Source organism: Aspergillus pseudodeflectus, assembly GCF_044049435.1.
Source record: "Aspergillus pseudodeflectus strain CBS 756.74 chromosome Unknown BJX68scaffold_90, whole genome shotgun sequence".
Taxonomy (NCBI): Eukaryota; Fungi; Ascomycota; class Eurotiomycetes; order Eurotiales; family Aspergillaceae; genus Aspergillus; species Aspergillus pseudodeflectus.
The window spans coordinates 1-22,835 of NW_027263866.1; the positions used below are offsets into that span (position 1 = coordinate 1).

The 22,835-nt window shown below is 49.8% G+C and overlaps 7 protein-coding genes across 7 annotated transcripts; 4 read left to right on the forward strand and 3 right to left on the reverse strand.

Annotated features, from left to right (window-relative positions):
- The first annotated feature begins 1,554 nt into the window (after positions 1 to 1,554).
- Positions 1,555 to 3,023, forward strand: BJX68DRAFT_218401 (uncharacterized protein). The gene is made up of 2 exons (XM_071037859.1): positions 1,555 to 2,199; positions 2,276 to 3,023. The coding sequence occupies exons 1-2, from the start codon at positions 1,637 to 1,639 to the stop codon at positions 2,826 to 2,828; spliced, it is 1,116 nt and encodes a 371-aa protein (XP_070892769.1). The 5' UTR covers positions 1,555 to 1,636; the 3' UTR covers positions 2,829 to 3,023.
- A 1,942-nt stretch (positions 3,024 to 4,965) lies between these two features.
- Positions 4,966 to 6,492, reverse strand: BJX68DRAFT_218412 (uncharacterized protein). Its single transcript, XM_071037860.1, has 2 exons — positions 5,777 to 6,492; positions 4,966 to 5,706 (listed from the first exon to the last, which is right to left on the reverse strand). The coding sequence occupies exons 1-2, from the start codon at positions 6,352 to 6,354 to the stop codon at positions 5,139 to 5,141; spliced, it is 1,146 nt and encodes a 381-aa protein (XP_070892770.1). The 5' UTR covers positions 6,355 to 6,492; the 3' UTR covers positions 4,966 to 5,138.
- Positions 6,493 to 9,890: 3,398 nt separating this feature from the next.
- BJX68DRAFT_249356 (uncharacterized protein) lies at positions 9,891 to 11,556 on the reverse strand. The gene has a single exon (XM_071042088.1). It carries the CDS (start codon positions 11,400 to 11,402, stop codon positions 10,104 to 10,106), a length of 1,299 nt encoding a protein of 432 aa, XP_070892771.1. The 5' UTR covers positions 11,403 to 11,556; the 3' UTR covers positions 9,891 to 10,103.
- A 1,007-nt stretch (positions 11,557 to 12,563) lies between these two features.
- On the forward strand, positions 12,564 to 13,300 carry BJX68DRAFT_249357 (uncharacterized protein). Its single transcript, XM_071042089.1, has one exon. The coding sequence runs from the start codon at positions 12,603 to 12,605 to the stop codon at positions 13,191 to 13,193; it is 591 nt and encodes a 196-aa protein (XP_070892772.1). The 5' UTR covers positions 12,564 to 12,602; the 3' UTR covers positions 13,194 to 13,300.
- Positions 13,301 to 14,118: 818 nt separating this feature from the next.
- Positions 14,119 to 17,079, reverse strand: BJX68DRAFT_272818 (uncharacterized protein; the record flags this gene model as incomplete). Its single annotated transcript, XM_071047286.1, has 1 exon — positions 14,119 to 17,079. One exon carries the CDS (start codon positions 17,077 to 17,079, stop codon positions 14,119 to 14,121), a length of 2,961 nt encoding a protein of 986 aa, XP_070892773.1.
- A 1,639-nt stretch (positions 17,080 to 18,718) lies between these two features.
- BJX68DRAFT_272820 (uncharacterized protein) lies at positions 18,719 to 19,883 on the forward strand (the record flags this gene model as incomplete). The annotated part of the gene is made up of 2 exons (XM_071047287.1): positions 18,719 to 18,836; positions 18,898 to 19,883. 2 exons carry the CDS (start codon positions 18,719 to 18,721, stop codon positions 19,881 to 19,883), a joined length of 1,104 nt encoding a protein of 367 aa, XP_070892774.1.
- Positions 19,884 to 20,354: 471 nt separating this feature from the next.
- On the forward strand, positions 20,355 to 21,605 carry BJX68DRAFT_280078 (ankyrin repeat domain-containing protein; the record flags this gene model as incomplete). The annotated part of the gene is made up of 2 exons (XM_071048863.1): positions 20,355 to 20,502; positions 20,551 to 21,605. The coding sequence occupies 2 exons, from the start codon at positions 20,355 to 20,357 to the stop codon at positions 21,603 to 21,605; spliced, it is 1,203 nt and encodes a 400-aa protein (XP_070892775.1).
- Between the last annotated feature and the right edge of the window lie 1,230 nt (positions 21,606 to 22,835).

Here is a 22,835-nt window from a genome sequence, read left to right on the forward strand (position 1 = left end):
ACGCAGAAAGTCAAGTTCAAGTGACTAAAAAGAGTCAATTAAAATACTAGATGGCCCCTACACCAGGCCTCCAAGTGCAAGAAGCAAGGGACTTAATTTCATTAAGAAATAAGTAATTGAATTAGGAAGATGGTGGTGGTGAGGAAGCTAATCTAACTACTCCACCAAGGTTAGAACCTCGAAAATGAGCCCCACCAACCTATTCTGAATGTAATATTCAGGGGCATACTAGAACTAGATGTCCTAATCATCGCGCGACTTAGTTTACTGTATTTAATTAAGATTTGCGTTGTTAGGAATAGCTTCAAGTTCAATGCGTAGAAATATATTTTGGTGGGTGATCGGACCGCTGGTGAATTACGTTACAAGTATCTATGTACATTCGCGAGGGTCTTACAGTAGGATCTAAAAGTGGCCTAATAGTAGTCCCACTTAATAGGGATGCTAAACCCTAATAAAACGCGTCAGGGGCTGTTAAGGTATTTATATTTAAAGTATTTAGGTAACTCCCACCTAGTAAGTTAATATAGGGGAAAAGGAAGCACCTAAGGGATAGAAATAGCATAGGTAATAATTTAGTTGAAATTATTAAAGCCCTAAAGCCCAAGGAGAATAGACGCGTCATAACCCAGGATCTTTACCGCCTGATCAAAGACCTCAAGAAATTATCACGCTCCAAAGCAACGAACTCCGGGAGATCAGAGCTAATCAGCAGATAGTTAAATCCCAGTATGTTGAATTTCAGGAAGTGCAAGGCCTCCAGGAACCGAGTACTTCCCTAGCTAAATACCTTCATATTTAGTTCTCTTCTATAGTGATTAGTACGTGGTGAGCTGAAGATAATAAGCTAGCCCCAGATAACAGGAACAACTAACTATTATCAAACAATTAGTTAGAACTGCTGACATCGAATAATCCAGCAAGGGATGAATAGGGCACTGCATCCACCCCTAGTCCAAGCTCGACTTTGTTGTTAAATTTAGCCCAGAGATGGTTCTGCTTTTGTCAGTTCGAGCATTTGCGTTTGTGAAGTGGGGGCATTTCTCCAGCAGCTGTTTCACGGATCCAGACTGTGGCTGCCTGGAGATCCGAAAACGCGGGTTAGCAGCTGATCCGGACACGCCCGCAGCTAGGAGGGGAATCAATGCATGCAGCAACAAAGCGGGGATATAATTGTCCAGTTAGAGAATGCGAATCTGCCAAGTGGCTTCTCCAGCTCAACTCGGACTTGTACCTAGTGGCTGCCTCAGCTTCAGCCAGCCCTTTTACCCCACTAATCGAAATCCACTAATAACAAACGTCGGTGAGCAAGGACCCGCCGAGTACCCCTCACGGTCAATGGCAACCGGGGCCATTTGCCCAAGGCTGGCTCAGCCGATGAGCTTTTGGAACACGGCTGAAAAAAAAAACCAGATATTTTCTGTGGCTGGCTGAGCACATGAGCTGGTGGAGAATGTCGAGGATGCTACCACTGCCTGTGTAACGGCATACGGAATGTGGTCACGTAGTATATAAGGCCCAAGCAGACCTCATATGTGAATTCCACTCTTTTATCAAACCAGGCTTCTCTAACCTCTTCAATATTTTTCTCTCCTTGTTTAGTCTTCAAATTCGTTGTGATTCTGCACCAAGCAAAATGGTTACACTTGAGGCATTCAATGGCGAGCTTAACGCGATTGGTATTGCCCGCTGGCTGAGCAGCAGCGAGGATATCTTCAAGGACGAAGCCAACCATCTAGGAGACAGGGATAAGATTCACGCAGTTGGAAGGGCACTCGCCCGTTCTGGTATTACGCAGGGCCTATACAACTGGTTCGTGGAGAATCGCTCTACACTTGAAGCACTAAACTGGCTGGATTTTAAGGATGCGCTCAAAGCCCAAGCTCTTGGTCACCATTGGCGCATGCGTGCGCTCGAGGACTTCTTTACCACTTCTCCGGATGGACAAAAAATGCTGGACTATATTACAACTCTTGGGCAGAAGCACTTTGTCATCAAGGAGAATGATCCGACCTTTGAAGATTACTATTACCATCTATACAAATGCTATCTACTCTTCCGGTCGCCACCCAGCCTCATTGATCAAGTTCTGCGAAATGAAGGCTACGAGTACAACCGATTCCTTGAAGCAACACCTGAAGAAATCCAGAATTGGATTCTCAACCATGATAATGGTGGCATAGTTGCACCTTTACAAGCGTAAGTTTCTATTGACTAAATTTATTTGATTTATTTGTTCTATTCCGCGCTAACCTCAATAATTGGGAGCTCCCAGGACGCCTGACATGTATACTCTCTCTGGCTTGCCATTTCGCAGATATCCCGGCGCCCATGCATGGTCCGATATGCGCTCCTTGCCAGAAAAGGCCAGTGCTGTCGGCCACCTTGACACCCTGACATTGCGCTGGGGAGTTAACGGCGAAAATATACTCGGCGGCTACAAATTCCAATTTACGGACAATGGCGACGCAGAGGAAACCCAAGGGTTTGCTACTGGCGGCGCTTCCCACACCCTGTCTCTGGACCGTGGCGAATACATTACATCGGTTAAAGCATCTTACGCCGATCGTATTTTCAGGGGAACCGATGGCAGTCGCTGGCTCGCCTGGCTTTGCCTCAAGGGGCTCGAAGTCCGAACGTCGAATCCGAGCAAGATGTTATCCGTAGGCGACTTCGCTGGCGGGGCCGATACCCAGTCAATTATCACAGCACCAAGAGGTTACAGAGTCGTGGGGTTTTATGGAACTTCTTGGGAAGAGTACACAAGCGCAGCAACTAGGTTCGGTCAAATTGTCTTAAAGCTCGGCCTTATTATAGCTCCACTTTGAACAGACTTGTACATAGGTACTGGCAAGCTCGTCCGCAAGTTCACAACCAGGAACTCTGAGATAGCACAATTCCAAATCTTGGAGACCCAGCCCCCGTCCGGCAGCCGCTGGCACAGCCTCCTCGGGGGTTGTGCCATTATCGCCAAATAACATGGGGCATGCCAGCTATGTCTAGTCGTCGCACCTCCGTGCCTACCCATAATATCAATCTATAACTGGATCACGTAGATCGCCTTGCCGTAAATTGTGAGCAGGAATCTTGCCAGGTACCCTTGCCCAAACCCACTTTCTTCGTGCCCTGGAATGCGGCCAACGAATCTGATATTCCACCGCAGGCACACTCTCAATCCAGAGGCAGAAGAACCATCGGGTACACCCGTGTAGTTCATGCAAACAAAGAGGCGCAGCTGAAAGGGCACTGGGAAGTCCCTTCGTGGTATCCACCGAGTGGGCAGCTGTACATGCATGTACATTTACATAATATGGGGGTTGTGATTTGGTGAAGCCCACTGCTTGTCCCCGCTCTAATGGGCTCAAGGGTCAAGATGGGGAGGTTAGGTCTTGGCTATCCCTACATACTGGGGAATGGCTCAACACCATTATATGAGGCGCACACGTACTACGCATCCATGTTGGGGTCAAGGTTTTTGTGGGAATAAGGAGCTTGACTGTATATTAGAATAATAGTGTGAAAAGAAACCCAATCTAATCCGGGTTCTCGGATATGATCCGAACATGCAGGAAAACCTAATTGTTTGACACTGAATACTTACCTTGAGAAAAATAGAAAGCGGAAAACTCAAGGACACCTCCACTAAATGCCTTAGACCTGGCCTGGCCAGACAAGATGTGCAGGTGGAACATACCTCGGAGGAAATCTCCTCAATGACAGTCAGCGTCCTGTTGGAGAGTTTCAACAGGGCGACGCTAGAGAGTTGACAAACATGGTACTGATTGGGCCTAGTGCAGCTCCTCACTAAGGGGAAATTCAAGTTGCTTGCTGACACGTGTGCCAGTGATCTCAGCGTGTCCAGACCCAAGAGGTCTTTAGAATTAGGTGCAGGAAGAGGCTGGCTGACATGCCACAGTGTTACGGAAGGTTGACCTCTCAAGCCTTCCTGAACCTTGGGATCGTGTTGACCTAAGCCTTGACAGTGGATTGACTTACTCAGGTTTGCTCAACGTCCAACTAGTATGAAGACTAGTCACGGTCAGGTGGGCGTAGGTGGAATGAGGCAAGGCCAGCCTTCACCACGTATGATGAAGCCTGTCAAGAAGTACTAGACGAAGTGTTATCGCAAAAGTTACCTGGGTCAGATTACTCTGAAGGTAGTACTTGGAATAACAATGGTATTGATCACGAAGAACAAGTAAGACTAAATACAGGTGCTAATGAGTGTCCTTATATGTCCTCCGTCTCCTACCATCCTCCTACCATTTGATGGTATATGGATGGTATACGCACGTGACCCTCCCTGGTGCTGCGGTGTAATTAGTTAAAAGGCAGCCACGGGATAAGAAGGAACCTTCTATTTACTATGGGTTAATTACTTCTAGGAACCAGGTGATGGGGATACCAAGATACAAGACTATCTAGCCTACGAGCAGGGCATACTCTGCTTTGAAATAGAAGCAGCGGGTATTATGAACCAGCTTCCAACACTTGTTATTAGAGGGATTTGCGACTATTGCGATTCCCGCAAGCAAAAACAATGGCAGGGATATGCGGCCTTAACAGCAGCAGCCTATGCAAAACTGCTGTTATTAATTATGCCTGTTAAAAATGGCACCGCTGCACGCTCAATGTCAATGCATGCTGCGCTTTTGGCAAGGTATCCATGAGGCGGCACAAGGTCGTCGTGGACTCTACCGTCGGAACCAAACGGCTGTCAGTAATTCTACGGCTCGTGTAAGGGAGCCGCTTCCGCAAGTCATGCCTGATATACGTAGGAAGTGCTGATGACAGGATTTTCACTGTTCTCAATTCTGCTCACCGAGTCTTGATTACGTGCCGACCTTCTTGCAATTTGAACCCGTCGTTGAGCCCACCTGTCCATCCCTCATCCGTGGCTTGAGCAGCGGACAGGTAGACTGGTAGAAGAAGCGAAGGACTGCGTAGGGTACTAGAGATCTCCAGGTCCTGTCTCGACGAGATAGAGTGTTGGGAGGATTTAAGATTGCTTGCTGACTACAATTCTCCAGCTACTTCCTGTTTCAACTGCAAACAGGCTAAACCTGACCCCTGTATCTTCTCGCTCATGCTATACTCTCGAAATCAGACAAAGACAGCCATAACAGAGGCTGCAGCAGCTAAAGCGGAAGCATGATTGCACCAATTCTCGAGCGAAGCCTGAGGGCATGGCCCAGCTTGGGCCTAACCGCGTCATTGTCATAATAGGTACCGTAGAATCCAACAATTCCCCACCCCAAAGGCGCAACAATGGTGTCGTCGGGGCTGGACAGGTTGCCAAACGATATCTTTTTATCAGGATTCGAGGTGATGATCTCGATGCCATCAATAGTAGGGTTAGTGGCCTTGTGTGGTGGGACAGAAATGTCATAGGGCTTGACCGAGACTTTGATGGATTTGATGTATTCGCCGGGATCCAGCGTGAGGGTCTGGGTGGTGGCATTATTAGTAGAGTCGTAGACATCACCGACGCTCAAGTTTGAAGGGCCAGAAAATTGGGTTCTGTAACCGGAAAAGTAGGCCAAACCGGTTGAGCGATAGTTCTGAATCCATAGTATGCTTATACTTGTCAAGCGCCCAAGATCGGTGGACTTCTTGGGGAGGTGATAAAGGTCGGTCCATGCACCATGGTAGTAATTGGGATAACCAGTCAAGCCGCTATGTAGGTACGTGCCGGAGCTTGCAATTCTGGGATAGATCAGTAATAAGTTCGGATATAACCCTGGGGATGCGCACATGATGCGAGGGGCATACTTACTGGGAGGATATGGAGGATGGAGCAACTACGGCAGGATCATCATACTTGCGAAGCCACTTCTTGACCTCAAGGGGTCGCGCGAGAAGGAGGTTCTTGTCATCATAGTAGACCTCATTCTTCACAACCTGATCAACGAGGTTGGGCGGGGCATTAAACAGAAGATACCACTTGTATAGGTTCTCGTAAAGCTCCGTGAATGCTGGATCATTCCTCTTGAGGATAAAGAATTTATGCTCGAGACCTGTCAAGTAGTCTTGCAAGGTTTGCCCGTCAGAACGCGTGGTGAAGAAGTCACGCAGGGCATGGATACGCCAACCAGTACCGAGCGCCTGGTCCTTAAGGGCGTCCTTAAATTCGATCCAGCTCATCTCTTCAAGTTCAGGGCGGTTCTCCGTAAACCAGTTGTGGAGACTCTCAGTATCACCAGAAGCGCTGATTGCTTTCCCGGCTGCGTGGATTTTATCCTTGTCCTCAAGGGGAGCACTTGCCTCATCCTTGAAGATATCCTCGCTGGTATCTAACCATCGAGCTATCGGCAGAGGCTCAAGAGGTCCGTTGAAGGTATTCAGGACAACCATTTTGTGTAATCACTTGTGGTTCACTTGAAACAGGAAACTTGATGATTAAAATAAAGACTTGAATAGGTGATGGGGTGGAACTGGACTCTGGAGACAGGCGAATATTATATATACGCTGGGACAACACACCTGGTAGTGTTGGTGGGGTCATTTGTAGGCTCAGCTAACCACTACGACCGCAAACTGATTAGTATTTGCAGGATACCAAAATCGGAAGGTTGCATGCAGCTGGTGGCGATTCATTCAGCCAGCCACTACTATCACATCCGTTCGAAATTAAGCGCCTTGAGGAGTCTGTGAGAGTCGATGAAGCTGGGGAGAAGGTTTCATTGGTCGCGTTATTATGCATTAGCGGTCTTGGCAAATGCAATCGATCATCTGAAGACGCACTGGGCCAGTCGAGCTTCCGTCGGTTTTGCGGTTCGCAATAGACTACGAGCACGTCGTGCTCTAAGACAACCACCTTCTGCTTGCTTTTGACTAGCGTTCCATGCGGGAGACCTTAAGTCGTGCAATGCTCTATAGCACGCCCAATGTCATTCGGGTCTCCTGGCTTCCGCGATGCTTTGCCATTAATGGCTTTTAGGGATCCTTGAAAAGCGTCTATACATAATTGACCCTGTTTCAATTCTGCTATTCAAGATGTCAAATTATATCATCAGCTGCGACATTGCATGATATGTTTATCGATATTACACCTCTGAGCAGCCTTCTTGAGCCGTCTTTGACACCCTCCTTGACATGTGAACCAGATTATCACCCAGGGTGTTAATAGTATTATTCTTGGGCTGACCTGTGGTGGATAGTTCTTTTTAAGTTCTCTATACGCTTGGTAGCCAAATCCAGCGCCAAAAGTCTCTTGACCTGTACTGAGAACGAGGGCATAAGACTTCGTGAGATACCTACCGATTGACATAGCAAACGCGAAGATCAGGTCGGCCCTGCTAAGCTTGGACACTACCAAGGACGTTCATGTGGCAGGGATAGGAACCACTAAAACTGAGTATATTATTTGATTTCATGACGCATAATTAAAGGAGACGGCCAAGAACAGCTTGGAATGGATATAGGAGCTAGGTAATGACGCTAAACTAGTAATGCCTTAGTCTGGGGTCGTAGCTTATTAGTACCCTAATAGAGGGCTTTAACCTAGTAATGGACAAGAAGCAAGGGATAGCTATAATCATGGATGATAATAGCCTTTCCTCTGAGGTTTACCAGGTCGTAGACATTACCTAGCTCTCAAGGAAATCTCTTGGGGCGTTAGGGTCCTTAGGAGTCTAGTTCAACTCACTAGAGGTAGCAGAGTGGGTCTTCAACCATGGGCTTCTAGTAGGGCAACGCTATATAGGAAGCATTAAGAGCCAGTAGACCAAGCAGAAGAGGTACCACCGCTGCCAGTACTTTGGACATCTTGCATGCTCATGTCGGGAGAAAGCGCGGTGTGGGCACTGCACAGGCAAACATGAGCAATGTCACTGTCCACCAGGGGTCAGAGCAGGATGCTTGGACTGTAACAAAGAGCACCAGACCGGAGACCACAGCTGCGAAACACCGGCCCGATTACTCCCACCACAATGACGACAACAAACCTACGGATCCTGGTGTGGCGCCGAATTTGGCATCAAACCTATGGTCGGGGGCAGTCACTTTGCAGGGATTCAGTGGCCCCGCCACAGGCGAGAAGAATAAAAGTTCAGGACGCCACAATCGAGATGAAGGCAAGTACGGACATGATACTAGAGCTGGTAGTAGATTTCATTGAGTTCCAGTGGATTTCTGCCAGCCAGACCCCTGGTCTCGGCGCGTATCGTTGGCGTTGCTGTACTCCGTATCATGCGGGGTACCAGCGACCATTGTGCTGGTTGAGCAATGCAAGGGGAAGCAGTCTTGTACAGAACAGCAACGCCAATGTTTATATCTAAACTTAGACGGTGCTATATCGTTCTTTCCGCAGTGCAGCATCTCCAGTATCTACCATAGGCAAGACTCTTTTTTAGCGAACTGTGGGTCCAGTGTTTATCCTAAGCCAAGCTCAGCTGTGTTTGACAAGATGGTCTTGCCAGAACCGGTAAGTTCATAGTATCACGAACTATCGCAACTGACCCGGAAAACTATGGCCCGAGCTTCTTCTTTACGAGGAGTGGACCGCTCCAACGCAGCTCGATTCTAATCACTCACCCCCTATAAAGCCTGAAATAAGCTGAATAGATAGTAAAATCCCATAGGGAGAGGATTAGGGGTGACTCATGTGATTATAGACTAAAAACTTTAAGGAAAAACAGCCTCTAGTACCTTAACTATAATAATAACCCTAAATAACTAAAATAAAGATATTAAGTTAAGTAAAGATACTAGAATAATACTAACTAATAACTCTACTAGCTAGGAGGAGAGAGAGACTATATAAATAGCCCTAGAAATTATATAAGTAGTCCCTAAAGCTATAGAAGACTTAGTTAGTAATAAAAGTAAGAATTAGAATTAAGAAATATCCCCTAAACCTAATAATAAGAAATAAGAACTATAGTAATAAATAGAGAAACTTTAATAAAAAAATATAATAATACTATATAGCCTATTAATAAGAAACTAAGAATATAGTTAGAAAATATTATAAGAGGTTAGTTACCCTACTATTTATTTAATATATAGAAGGTGGCTTATTATATTTAATCTACCTTAAGATTAGCCTAGTTTTTTAGGTACCTCTTAACCTCCTCCTAAGTTAGTTCTAGCTTAGAGGGGTCTTGATAGTTAATATAAATATACTATGTAAGCTTAATCCTATTATTATATTAACTAATATTATAATAAACCTATAACTCCTCTATTAAGTACTTATGTAGATACTAAGCGTAATAATCCTTAGTATTAGTAGTCTATATATGCTATTCCCTAAGATTCTTTCTATAGTATATAAAAAAGGACCCAGCGCCAGGTTAGGGTTATAAGAAAAATAACGACAACTAGGCCCGGAACATCTAGCAAGCCAAGCAAGCAGAAGCTAAATACCAAGTTCCAAGCACGTAGCTGCCGACTGGTCAAGCAGGCAAAGGGGTTGATTCACGTCAAGAAAAAGTGTTTGGAGGAATCCCTTCCCAGTCACGCATACTGATTTTTGTGGAATGAACTATGCCCTCCATGTCGCGTTCCAGACTCTGCGAGAACACCTACACCACTGATCGGATCTCAATGTTATGTACACTGCGAACCCTCCTCCCCTCCCAGGTACGGGTTTATGGAAGCCAGTCTTTCAAATGTGAAAAGTCCGTACAACTCGAGACGGCAGTTGAATCTCAGTTATGGTCCCCAAGGTGCTTGACTGGTATGAGGTGGAGGTAACGTTTGGGTCCAAATGAGCTTGGGGAGAAAGAAAGAGAGAGGAGAACACGCGTCAAAATGTATCAGTGCGTAGAAGGAGTTCTAAAATTCCATCTCGACAATTACGAAGATAACCAAGATTTAAAATAAGGGCACATAATCCTCAGAAAGAAGCCGTTCATCGAGGTTAACGGTGTCGCGAAAATAATTAGGTAACAATCTAGTTCCCACTAGCCCTAAGTGACTTGTCCTCTCAGTACCATATAAGCTTGATTAATCCAGAGTCACCGTATCGATACAAGCCAAATAATATTACATATCTACCAAGAAAAAGGTTCTTCTACCATATCACACGATAACCTAGCGTCCCTAGAGCGTAGCTGCTAGGAACTTGATCTCCTAGAGGATGTTGCAACGCCAGAGGCCTATGCACCAGCTTTTTTGCTGACAACCTTCTTGACAGCAGCGTTTCTAATCTTTTCGATTACCGCTGCCCAGCCCGGACTCCCGTTGGCGACCGGCTTCGTGGTTGCCGTGGTCGTGGGCTTCTTCGTAGTCGTCGTTGTGGTGGGCTTCTTGGTGGTTGTCGTAGGCTTTGTGGCGCTCGTGGGTTTCTTGGTAGTGGTTGTAGGCTTGGTAGTCGTCGTACGCGCCGCAGTAGTCGTACGCATCGTTGTCGTCGTTGTCGTAGGCTTAGCAGTAGTAGTCGTCGTGGTAGTAACAGAAGACGTCATCCGCACCACAGAGGTAGTACTCGTAGGCGGACAATCAACAGTCGACGCCGAGGTCGTAACAACCGGCCAGAGCGGCTGCCCAGGAAGATACGTCTCACGCACCGCAGGCGGTGCATCATCAATAACAGCCGCATACTGCATCCCGACGCCCTGCACATTATACGCAACCAAACTAAGCAGTCGCCCACCATTCCGCGCGCCTTCCTCCAAATGAGCCTGCATGGTCTTGCGATTGATCTCACGGTACGCACTCCAGTTTGGATACGAGTTCGCAGGCGCAACCTTCCTCCACAAGCTGGAGAACATAGGTTTCCCGTAAAGCGGAACCACGTCGAGGGCCACGGGCATTGTTCCCCGGATCCCCGCGGAAACGACGTACTCGTGGAAATACTTGGCTGGCGCTGTGCCATAGTAGTATGGTTTATCCGGGTTCGTGGCGTTGTCGTTGGGCTGCGAGTGGTCGACGCCCCAGATAAGCGCGTAGCGGTCGTCGTCTGGCGCAGCGAGATATGCGCTATACCACAGTGGCCGGATGGGCGGGGTGAGAGCGCCGTATTCCTTCGTCCGCTTGTCGAGGACACTATATATATTTTCAAACGTGACGTCCCAGAAACCTATATCGGCCGGGGAGGACTCCCAGATCGAGGCGAAGAGGGTCTTGCCCGCTGCGTTTAGGTAGCCGTTTAGGACGATTGGGTGGTAGGTGTTCTTGAGGGAGGCGAGGGTTGCCTGGAATTCGTCGAGGGTTTGGTCGATGAAGACTTGTCGGTCGGTGGCATCGGAGGGCGTTTTCTCCCAGACTGCGGTGAAAAGGGTTTTGCCCCCATCGACATGGCCGTTTATGTTGGAGAGGCGGTACGCGCCGCCTAGCTCTGAGGCTCTGTCTTCGTAGTTTGCCGCAGTGAGGTCGAAGTCGTAGTGGTAGGAGGGCGTCTGGGCGTACGCGCAAGCGGTTAGGAAACCAACCGCTACTGCTACGGAAAACCGCATTTTATCGGTCTTATAAAGGAGTGGATGTTATCTCAAAACAACAAAATAAATAGATGCCTAAAGAGTGGCCGAAAGTAATGAGTGACGAGGAGCTCGCTCCTGATAGAAAAGAATGGCTATCCCAACGCTGGGAAAATAGAGAAAATGGTTCAACACACAAAGGTGAAGTGCTTCAGCTGCAGACCTTGGTTTATATACAATGATCAGGGTTTCGTGATGTTGTCTCGTATTCTCGTTCTCAGTCTGGGCCACCTCCAGCGAATCAGATGTTCTCAATCCGAAAGACTAGCCCTAACAAGGTGGCCAAGCACGAGAGGAAATGAGAACCCACCAACAATAGCCCCTTGGCGGTTAACGTCCTCTTGAGTGGGCAGATGCCGGTTCCAATACGAGAAGGATTGCTAGAGACAAGGCAGAAAACAAGCCTCACGGTGGGTCGAGTTTGGTGAGGACGAAATCCACCAGCTGGGAGTTTTCAAGAGAAGGAAGAGGAATAGGCGCAACTTTAAAATGTTTGTAGATCATGAATAGCAGTGCTTACACTCTCTTTTAAGCTAGCATGATATTGGTCTGCGTGTCTCCGCTAGTACCAAGAGGGGTATGACCTCCTGAACATGCTGAGCATTGGACGAACGAAGCCTAGAATTCTCGGTCTGCGCACTTTTAAACCTGTCAACCATCCTCTCAAACTTGTCATGCCAGTTATAATTCATCTCCCCTAGCGCGCGAACGCGGGCGTGCAGGTCCTCCTCCCCTTGAACCCCTGACCCTATCGCCAGCCGCGATAGGTTCCATTCAAGCTGGCTCCTGTACGCGTTGCTCCGGTTCTCCAACTCCTTGACCCTCTTTGTCGCGTCTCGCAGTTTCGCCGCCAGCATCGTGTTCGCCCGCGCCATCCCATCGACCGTGGATTGGGTCGAACCTGCATCGTAGTTTGTCCGGTCGAGAGCGAGAGTAAGCTGGTATCTGATCTACACTGCTGCCTTGGCCAGTCATGTCGACTGCCCTGCGAGTCCGTATCTGCGTCCACATTGGCGCAACGCGACTGTTGCTATTGGGGATAGTATCTAATTTCCGTTTTGCGCCCTCCCGGCCCATCTGATACTTGCTTGGCCTTTGATAAGAGTCCGCTTTGTTGAACAATCCCATTCATGCTTGTGATTCTAAATAAAACAGCCCTTGTCCCCGCGCATTGGCTTGATGGAGGGCCCTTTGTATTTCACTTGTCTCCTAATGAATATCTATATCCAGGCTAATGTCTTTCCTGAGGATGACCACTGCCCCGGGACTATTTCACTATTTCTCTTCTTTCCATCTCATTATCTCAGCATCTTTGAATTATCACATCTCACCTCCCAGCTTAACACCCAGCACAAGCTCGCAAACATCCCTCGCCGTCGACTTGGCCCTTTCTTCAGTGGGGTCCCGAACAACCTTCGGATCCAACTCCCATACAATCTCCGAGATATACGCGACCCTTTTCCCGACCTGCCCATCCACCTTGCCATCCTTCTCCTCTTCGCCAGTAGTAGAAATAGTCTCAACCATACCCCTCAACTCAACAACCTTAAACCCGGTCCAGCTGCGATGCAGATTGACAACAAACGCACCACTCCCATCCGGGCCGTCCGGGCCGTCCGCATAAATAAACCATTTATCCTCCATCTCCTGCGGGAAGTCGCCCCGAAGAAGACGGGACGTCGCGTGCACGGGAATTGGGACCTTCCATGGTGTCGTAGCAGGCTTCCGGAACGGCTTGATCCCCCAGTCGGAGGCCACTGTGCGGCGTGAGGCAGGGTCTTGAGGGGATACTGGTGGTAATGGCAAGGGAGTCATTTTGGAGGCCACGAAGCAGGTAAAGTCAGAGAGCTGCGCGGTCAAAATGGGAAGGCTGGGTGTTGATAATTGCTGGGGGGTGGAAGGCGGGCTGCAGCCCGTAAATATATTTGGGGTTGGGGCTGTGCTGGTTGTTCGCTGTTTGAGGGTTCGTACTCGGACAGTGTCTATTGGCCCATGGTAAGCAGCGCCCGTATCCACTTCTTTTTATTCTGAGTATAGTGTTATTCTAGATATTGGTCGTCATCACCACTATCGCAGAGTGACTGACTGACTGACTGACTATGGAGAAGATTCAACGAAACTGGAATGCTGCAGCCACCCTCCAGAAGGCGAATCGCCAGGAGCACTGCAGATAGTTGATAGTTTAGTTATTTCTGGCACATACGACCACAGGGTGTGGAGAACAGGGCTTCCCGTCCGCTCAGCCGTACTTAAGCCACACGCCGGTAGGTTAGTAGTATGGTGGGTGACCACATGCGAATCCCTATTGTTGTATGTTTTTGTCCTTTCTTTTTTTTTTTTTCTTCTAGTGTTTGTACTTTGTTTACGACTCCAAGAATTTGGCCCAACACGAGCGCCGGACAGCGTCTATTGTAGGCTCAAGAGGATTGTGTGGTTACTACACACGCAAGCAAGGCTCTCAATGCGAAAAGTATTTATTATCTTCTTAAATGCCATGTCCTAGCAGGGCCGTGACTCGTCTAGAGCTGTATGAGGAACTAGTTACATGGAAAGACATTACATCCGCTGCCAGTAGCACCTGACATAGCATATGCACCCACTGGCCTGGACATCTTTCCAACCCGCGCCCTTTTGCCGTCTCCCAACGGCAGACTCACACGATACCATCCAGCACGTATCGCGCAGGATCCCGGACTCAATCACGACTATCCCTCACGATCCCAAACTCCAAACACCCCCACTGCGAATCCGAGATGAACCCACCCCCAAACATCCCCGGACTCTCATCCGCACCCTCGGCCCAAAGATCACAATTCAACTGCAAAGAAATAAAAGACGCCGCGCAGTTGTCCGAAACTGGAAAGTCTATCCTTGGCTGACAACCTGACTGATCCTCTGCCCAGCGGATCCAGGCTTTCACCTCGCCATCGGCGCTGACTGAGATATGCTCCCGGGTATGGGAAGAGAAGATCCGGTTGGGACTAACGTTGCAGACATTAGTGATTAGTTCGCCAGCCAGCGTTGCGGAGAATTTCCCGTATCGGCCGTCGGCGTTTATGTCGCGGAAGCAGAGGGGGTCGGGGTCTTTGTCGTCTTTGTTTAGTGGGGTTCGTGTTGGGAAGAGTGGCAGGATGGCGTGGTTTACTGTTGCGGTTGCTGTTGCCGCCGCAGTGGCTGAGGTCGTCGTTGTTGTTGTTGTTGTTGTTGGGGGTGTCGTTGTGACAGGTTTGGTCGTCGTTTCAGACGTTGTTGCTATTGTGGTGGTGGTGGAAGTAGGTTGAGGTTTTACCGTAGTTGATAGCGTTGTTGGCCTGGTTGTGGTCCTGGTTGTAGGGCGACATGTAGCTCCCTGGGTGACAGTCGTTGTTGACGGCGTAACAGAGCACCCTGTTGCAATCCTCGTGGTTGACGGCAAACAGGTCGTGGTAGTCGTTACAGCGCCTTCCCGAGTCTCGTATCGAGGCCTACACACAACTGTAACTTGTGGCGCAGTGGTTTTCAGGCATGAGGTGGTCTTTGGTGTGCAGGTGGCAACCTTGGTAATGGTGGTAGTCGTTGGAGTGACAGAGCAGCCATTGACAGTGACAGTAGTAGACGGAGCACAGCGTTCAGTTTTCGTGATCGTGCTGGCGTGTGTAAGGTACTTTGTCTTGCAGGTGATTGTCACCTGGAGTGCGGTAGTCTCGCTGCATGTCGACGTGGTTTCGGTGGTCTCTGTTGATGTAGGGTTATTCGAGGGCATAATGCTTGTAATGGAGGCGTTCTCATCATCCTCATCCTCATTGTCATCGCCATCATCACTATTCTCATCATTGCTATCATTCTCGTCATCGCTATGATGGTCATCAGACGGAGGGTCATCATTATTATTACTCCCAGTCCCGAAGCCATCCAACATATTCGTCAACTCATCCCTCAACGCCGGCACGGGCTTGGGTAGATTCGCATTAATATTGTCCGTAATGTCCTTGGCTGTATCAGCAATGCACCGCATTGCATTAATAGCAGCATCAAAGATATCCGACGCAAAGTCGAAGATGCTTCTCTTCCTCTTGTTCCCACCACAGCGAGGGGAACCGGATCCTCCTCCCCCTCCTCCTCCAGGACCTCCTCCGCCCGCGGTGTTTCCACCCCCTCCCAACGCGATGATGAAGCCGTCAATCTCACTTTCTAGATCGTGGAGGCTGTTTAGTGTGTCGTCTCTGTTGGCCGTCGGATCGTCTTCCCAGGCTTCGATCAAGGGTAGGATGGTTCCGCTGATCATAGAGGAGATGACGGTGACGCTAGAGACGACCTCGGACTCGGGAATCAGGGGTGAGAGTGTGCTGGTGTTTGGCGCGGGCGTGATCACGGTCACAAGCGTCTCGGTTGGGGTTCCTGATTCAAGAACAGTAGTAATGAAGATGGAGGTGATTGATGGAATCGGCGATACGAGGTCGCCGCCGGCCTCGCTAGTAGTAGGCGGCCCAGAGCCAACTGTGCCCAGAGTGTCCGCGCCGCTGACCATACCTCCGTTGGGGGAACTAGGCGATTCAACGCCAGGGGGATTTGACAGCGTCTCACCAATAATCCCAGAGATCGTTTCCGTGCCGGATGATGTTGGGGTGGGCGGGAGTCCTGGTCCGCCTAGTGGGTCCGTCGGGGTATTGGGGAGCGGTGGCCCCCCTGTCGAGCCACCATTTTGCAAAGTGGTGTCCGGACTTCCAAGAGGGGAGTCGGCGTTTGTTTGTGTACCACTCGGCGGACCTATCTCTGTACTCGTACCCGGCGGCTGAGGCAGGGGCGATGAAATTGGTTGTGTAGGCTCATTTCCAGTCGCTGTTTCTGAAGCAGTCAGAGGCAAGCCGTCAGTAGCAGTACTAGGCCCTTGTGCCTCGGGTGCAGGGCTTGACAGGGCCTGAGCAGGCGGGGTAGTGGATTGCGTAGAACTCCCGGGAACGGATCCTGGGGTGGTGGTAGTAGTAGTAGTAGTAGTCGTAGTTTGCTCGGGCTCCGAAGAACTACTTGATTGCATTGGACCGGGCCCCGTGCCCGTAGCCGAGGCAGACGTGGGAAGGATGTTCGTGCCAGGATCTGGATCTTCCATGGAGGCTGGAGCAGTGCTTGTCTGAGGCGGCTCCGTCTCTGTCGCCCCAGTACTCTGAGCACCAGACGTAATAACTGGCGAAGTCGCTGTCTCGGGAGAGTCCGTCGTCGTTGTTGCTGGAGCCGGACTTTGCTCGGTAGCGGTTGCCGCGCTTGTTTCCACTCCAGAAGGGGGGCTTCCGAGTGCGCTTGTCTCAGCCTCACCACCCGAGCCAGTAGTAGTAAGGAATGTACCCTCCGACGAACTCGTGATGGTGCCAGTTTCTGGATCTGGCAGCGCCCCACCACCAGAGGGTGTTGTTGTGCTTGCTCCCGGATCGATGATGATGACGGTGGTTTGATCCACAGTATATGTAGTTGTGAGGGCTGGTGCAGGATCTCTGGGCACAAGATCTGGGCTGTTACGGGGAAATCGGATCTTCCAGGATCGAGTTGACTGGGGGGCATCGCGTATGGTAGCAGAGTAGACTTTGCTAATACCAACGGCGGCTCGCACTGTTAGAAGGGCCCAGATGAGTAAGGTAAAGCAGCTAAATGCAGTGTAGCCTGATAATGCGTGAGCGAACCGCATATTGAACAGTAAGGTGCAATCAGAGAACGGTGTGAGTGAGTAACGAGAGAGGGGGCAAGGAAAGAAGGGGAGGGTGCTGGAAGGCTGCTGTGCATAAGATAGAACAGGCATGAGTATGCATGTTTATATAGACAGAACCTCAACCTGGATATGTCACGACCGTGCTAGCTCTAGACCTGCTCTGATAACTCCTTCCGTCGACAGAGGACCTACGCCAGGCGCAATGCATACATCGCAAGGCTGACCCTATACAAGAATGGTTCCTATTTCTGAACAGCCGACAATGAAGCGCTGTTGGTGAAACATCCAATCTTGTAAGGTTTCTTGATGCAGGTACAGCCGCTAAATCTGCCAGGATGGCCCATGCGTGGCATTCTGGGAAACAGAAAGATGCGCATACTTTGAATCCAACACTAACGGTGCCTGAAAAAGTAGGAGACAAACTACGCACGTGCGCATTGCAAGTGCATCGAAGAAGTAGATTTAAGCGCCGTTGGATCCAGGTTCCAATAGAATAGATTTCCTTGCATTGCTCGATAGCCGCGAATATTCTGCGCCGCAGCCTCAAAGACTAGCAAGACAGCAATGGTTATTTCCAGGGTCAGGACCCAACACTGGCAGCGCCCTCTGATTGAACCATAGAAGCCTAACATTTCCTTTGTGGGAACATAATGCATAAGGCAAAAATAGTGTACGCACGCTAAGATAGTTCCACAGCAGCAACCCTACTTTTCCTTGGCCCTTATGCAGGCACGCGAACCAACATGCACTAACCCTTCTAGCTGCAGATTAATGGCCAATAAAGTTTACCTTGGACGATGGAATCGGCCCTAGGGAAGGCGTGGTGCATGTTACTGGCGCTGAGCGGTCCAGTTCTTGGAGAGGTAAATGTTGACGTGCATCCCTTTCTTGACCATCGCACCAGTCATAGGAGCTCCTGAGAGGACTGATGTTGGGTCGAGATGCGCGCCTATGCAAGTTGCTATGCACGCGAACCAACATCTACCAGAGATCCTGACTGTTTATAATTCGCCTGTAAAGATCGCCTTCGAGGGCGTTGTCGCTCGTGGAGAGGGAGGCGTGGTGCATGCTGCCGGCGCTTACAGGTTCCGGCCTCGGGTAGAAGCCGTAGATGTGCGTATGCAATATGAATACGGTGCCAGCCTTCGACAGTAGGATTACAGATTGTGTTGGCGCGAGGAACATGGTGTGCTGGTAAGAACGTCTCAGCGCTTAGTTATAGTTGGTTCTTCCTTTCTATTCTGAAGCAGGGTTATATTGCAGCATGCGGGTGACGGCGCGAATCTAGATGTAGATGAGAAATCCAACACATGTCCAGGCCGAGAGCGACCGGACTGTGAATGATTTCTCTGCGCTCCGGCTGATGTTGGATCCTGGCGGCAATGGTCTATGCATCGCACGTCGTATGTCTATTTTCGAACGGCCTCCTAGGAAGGCAGATTCAACGCCTTGGACATGTACCAATCTAAATTTGAAGCGCTTAGAGAAGACATTGAGACATAAGGAGGTCCGGAGGAGTACATATAGATGTCATGATAGAGCCTCATCATCCCTAAAGTTCCCATCTGAAACTCACTTCTTTCTATGCAAGCATCCCTCAATCTACCATCTGGCCGCAATGCGTGTTTATCTACCTACCCTCCTATCAACCCTGCTGGCAGGGAGCCTCCTACACCATTCTACTCTTTCCATCCCTCTGCGATCCAATGCCCCCAGCACCCAAGCCCTTGATATTGGTTAGTGCCCAACCTGTGGACCATACAGCCTACGGATAGACTAACAAGACCTCGCTCCTAGGAGGAAAAGAATTGGTCCATAATTGGACAGTCATCGATGTGCCGGTTTCGAGGACGCTGACGAAGCGACAAAATGACGACGTCCTTCCCGGCGATGAAGACGACCCAGACGTGGATTTGGCGGAGGAGGCCAAATACCTGTCCTGGAGGGATGCTGTGGAAATCGGAATCAGAAACATCGCGAAACTCGATAATCCGCAGGGCGCACCTTCGCATGCTGCGGACTACAACAGGTTCTACCAGGATGATCGAGTGGACCTGGATGGACCCAATGGTGAAGACAATGAGGCTCCCAGTGAAGAGGGGGGAGAGGATGACTGTGGCGACAATCAGGATGACACCGAGGACGTTGACGATGACTACATAGAGATGGCCGAAACCGGATTCTATCCTCAGGAGCTGCTGGATGTATTCGGGATCCCATCGTCCGACGAGAAGTTCACCCGAAAGGAGATTTATTCCAAGGAACAAGGAGGCATGGCCGTGGAGATACAGGAACCTTTCGCAACCAATGGATTTCTGCCAAATCACAAAGTCATCTTTGCACTTTCAAACTACCTAGAGCATGACCATAACCCACCTGACCAACGGATCCCGCCAAATGAGGTCATACTACAGGTCTGGGACGAGCTTGCCGACGCGTACGACCGCAAACAGGCCACGACTGGTGCCGCAGTTGTTCTGCAGACGCGAGATGAGCTCGAGTGGATAGTCCGCACGTTTGTTATCAACAAGGATACGCTAAAGATTATGCGCCTGGCAGCTAAGCGAGTGGCGGGGACGGATTATAGGGCCGGATTGGTGCGGGTAACGAGAGTGGACAACCCTGAGGAGTTTCATGCTCTCTCCGGAACCCCGAACTGCAAAGGAGTGTATCCAACTCTTGCCGACCATGACGGTGGTCGCTTTAGGGGCAGACGAGTGACGGAGATGTTGGTCTGGAGAGCAGGCGGTCTGGAAAACTACATTGCGATGAAGATTGAGTAGCTGCCGCCTGTATTTTAGTCTAGAGTATGTCACAAAGCCAGCTGCACGGAAGTGATTTGTCCCGTGTGTTTGGACAGTTGTTTCCCTTTGTGTTGGTGTGAGGGACTGACTGGATTGGCTGTGGCAGGCGCTATCGGAGGTCGAGGGGTATAATAACCGCCAGCCTCCCCTCCACGCTTACAACCATCCTTCATATTCCCACTCGTTCAAAATGCACATCTTTGACCTTCCACTCGAGATTTTCCACATGATTCTGGAGCGGACATTACCACCGCATCATGGAAGCCATATCACCCAGATGCAGCTTGTCAACAGTGAGACCAACCCCCTGTTGTCAAACTCAACACCATGCTGACACCGGCCCAAGAAATCTTTGCCCGCGAGGTTCTGATGGTTGTATTCATTACTCGCAAGTGGGGTCGCCCTCGCACCTGGGAGCCTCCGGCCTCCAGTTATCTCTGTTACCGGGCCATGGCTGATGACGCGCACGTCTACTACACCATCCGTACCGTGCGACAAAGCGTCGACTGGATAGTGGCCCAGCTGTCAGCCGAAGCTCGCCGAGGGGAGATATGTCGCGCACTTTCCCGCTCGGCGGCCACCCGACAGCCACGACCGAGTCCCTTGTTTTGGTCCACTCTATGGGCCACTGACCGCGACGGTCTAGGCGCATCCTATTCCGAAAGGAAAACCGGGCACGATCAACCCAGCAATGCTCCCACACATCGCCTCTCTGCTGCAGCGTGTGTAGGCGATCCAGCCCTCGTGCAGTCACTCCTGGACGAGGGGGTAGATGTGAACGCGCAGAGTGATGTGTTCGACTCGGCTCTTGTCAACGCCGCGCGCTGGGGCCATTTGCCACTCGTCCGCCTCCTCATTGCAAACGGCGCCGACGTGCATAAAGATGTGCTTCATGATGTTGGAGGATATCAGGTATCAAGAGAGGAGATAGACGGCGGGTTTTCAGAAGATGAGAAAGATTTTGTGGGCTGGTTTATACGGGCGCCTGCTGTCTGTCACCCACTGCAGGCAGCCGCACTTGGGGGGCATGAAGATATTATTAAACTGCTCCTTGAGCCTCACCTCAACCTCTCCAGATCATCTTGCACTTTCTTCCACTCCATCATATCCGCCGCGAAGGGGGGTAGTGCTAACGTTCTTCGGGTGCTCATGGCTAGTGCCGACTTTGCTGCCATTGGCACGCGCTTCAAGGGACTGGTGCTAGATCAAGCACTAAAGAAGGCTGCTGGCGGGGGCCATCTCGACTGCATGGAATTGCTAATAGATGCCGGCACACCGCTAGGATACAATGGCGACTTGGAGGGCCAGAATCCCCCGCTTTTCTACGCGGCTAAAAAGGGGCAAAACAAGGCCATTGAGCTGCTGTTGGACCGAGGCGCAAATGTAAACCTGTCTCGGCTGGCGTGGGATCACCCTTTAACAGCCGCAGCAACTGCTGGATATCCGCGGGCCCTGAGCCTCCTTCTGGATCGTGGCGCAGTGTTCAATAGCAATGGAGACTGTTTGGGTGCTAACCTGATCAAGGGGAGGGTGCAGGCCTGTGCTCTCAGGGTAATACTTGAGAGAGGGTACCACAAATCAAACCGAGACTCGGTTCTCCGATGCCTTCAGAGTGCAAAGAAGAAGAAGCGCTGGGATCTTGTGGCCTTGTTTCTTGAGTACGGTGTTACTCTTCCCAAGCCCAAGAAACTACCTGCCTGACCTTGGCAATACCTTTGCATGTTCATGCGTATCTTGGTTATATATTCATGTTCTGTTCTTTAGTTGATCCGAAACGACTAATCACCCTAGCGTTTGTCCATCAGTCTAAAGGATCAAAGTGCACCGCTATACATCCACAATCATTTGAGACAGATAGTCCTCTCTTCTGGCATTTAAGATCAAATATTACCGCTTCTATCAAGAGGCAGCAAAGCTTGTTTGGCCCGTGAGCCTTCTTTTGATGGCGAATACTCAGGATAATACTGTGTAATTAACTAAAGAAAATGCTGTGCGCTCGTTGGTTAGGTCGGTGTTACCGAGTGGGTCATCTCGAGGTACTTTATCAGGCTCCTGCTGGACTAGGTATGCTTCCATAACTTTCGTTTTCTTCTTGTAACTGGCATGGAGTGAGCTATCAACGGGGTAAAACGACATTTCTGTAGCTCTTTGGTTTGGAATGCGCTAACCCTAAGTGTCTAGATCTCTTGTTATCATATATGTCTCGCGGCCTTCTATTAGAGCTGCTTGAGGCAAAAATACAGGAATTGACCGTTCGGCCCGGCCGTTGATTCTTATTGCCGATGCTTCGAATATATATAGTAAATTTAATATTAAACTAGGTTACTTTGAATAAATGGGACGGAAGCTCAGTTGTCCACACCCTGTGGTCGTATGTTGTTGCTGGGAATCAAAAATGACTATAAGTTAAACAGATTCCCCCTGCTACAAGAGGCTTCACGAGTCCATTTTCCAGCACTTCTAGGTAGGTCCTTGATATAGCGGCAGGTTGCCGACTTTGCTATGTAGATCTCGTACATTCAATTATATCGGTACCACATGGAACTGTGTCCTGGGTCCTGGCCTGACACCCAAAGGGGCGATGAGTTGAAAGCAGGAGAAGATCCAGAGGTAGATACGGCACATCCTCATCTTCCCCGGATGCAAGATGAACAAGAGTCACCTCCCGACACGGGGATGGATCCAAGACAAAATCAAAGCACATCAGGTCCATCAGATCCTCGACCCATTCGCCGCCAAAAAAGCATACACCGACGTCAGTTCCCTCGCAAGATCCCAGCTCATCCTGACACCTCTGCACCACATCTCCTCCACGAACCCTAAGACGGGGAGACGGTCAATGGGCGTTGTCCAATGTAGTTACACGATTAGAAAGACGGACAGCCTTTCCCCGAACGTCCAGTTGGTGTTCTTAAAGTCGAGTTTCTTTAG

Bases quoted from the DNA above. Each gene is read 5' to 3' on its own strand.
- BJX68DRAFT_218401 (XM_071037859.1), top strand. From the start codon at position 1,637: ATGGTTACACTTGAGGCATTCAATGGCGAGCTTAACGCGATTGGTATT. The intron at 2,200-2,275 runs GTAAGTTTCTAT...GGGAGCTCCCAG, and splicing joins ATAGTTGCACCTTTACAAGC to GACGCCTGACATGTATACTC.
- BJX68DRAFT_218412 (XM_071037860.1), bottom strand. From the start codon at position 6,354: ATGGTTGTCCTGAATACCTTCAACGGACCTCTTGAGCCTCTGCCGATA. The intron at 5,707-5,776 runs GTAAGTATGCCC...GATCTATCCCAG, and splicing joins CCATCCTCCATATCCTCCCA to AATTGCAAGCTCCGGCACGT.
- BJX68DRAFT_249356 (XM_071042088.1), bottom strand. From the start codon at position 11,402: ATGCGGTTTTCCGTAGCAGTAGCGGTTGGTTTCCTAACCGCTTGCGCG.
- BJX68DRAFT_249357 (XM_071042089.1), top strand. From the start codon at position 12,603: ATGGAGGGCCCTTTGTATTTCACTTGTCTCCTAATGAATATCTATATC.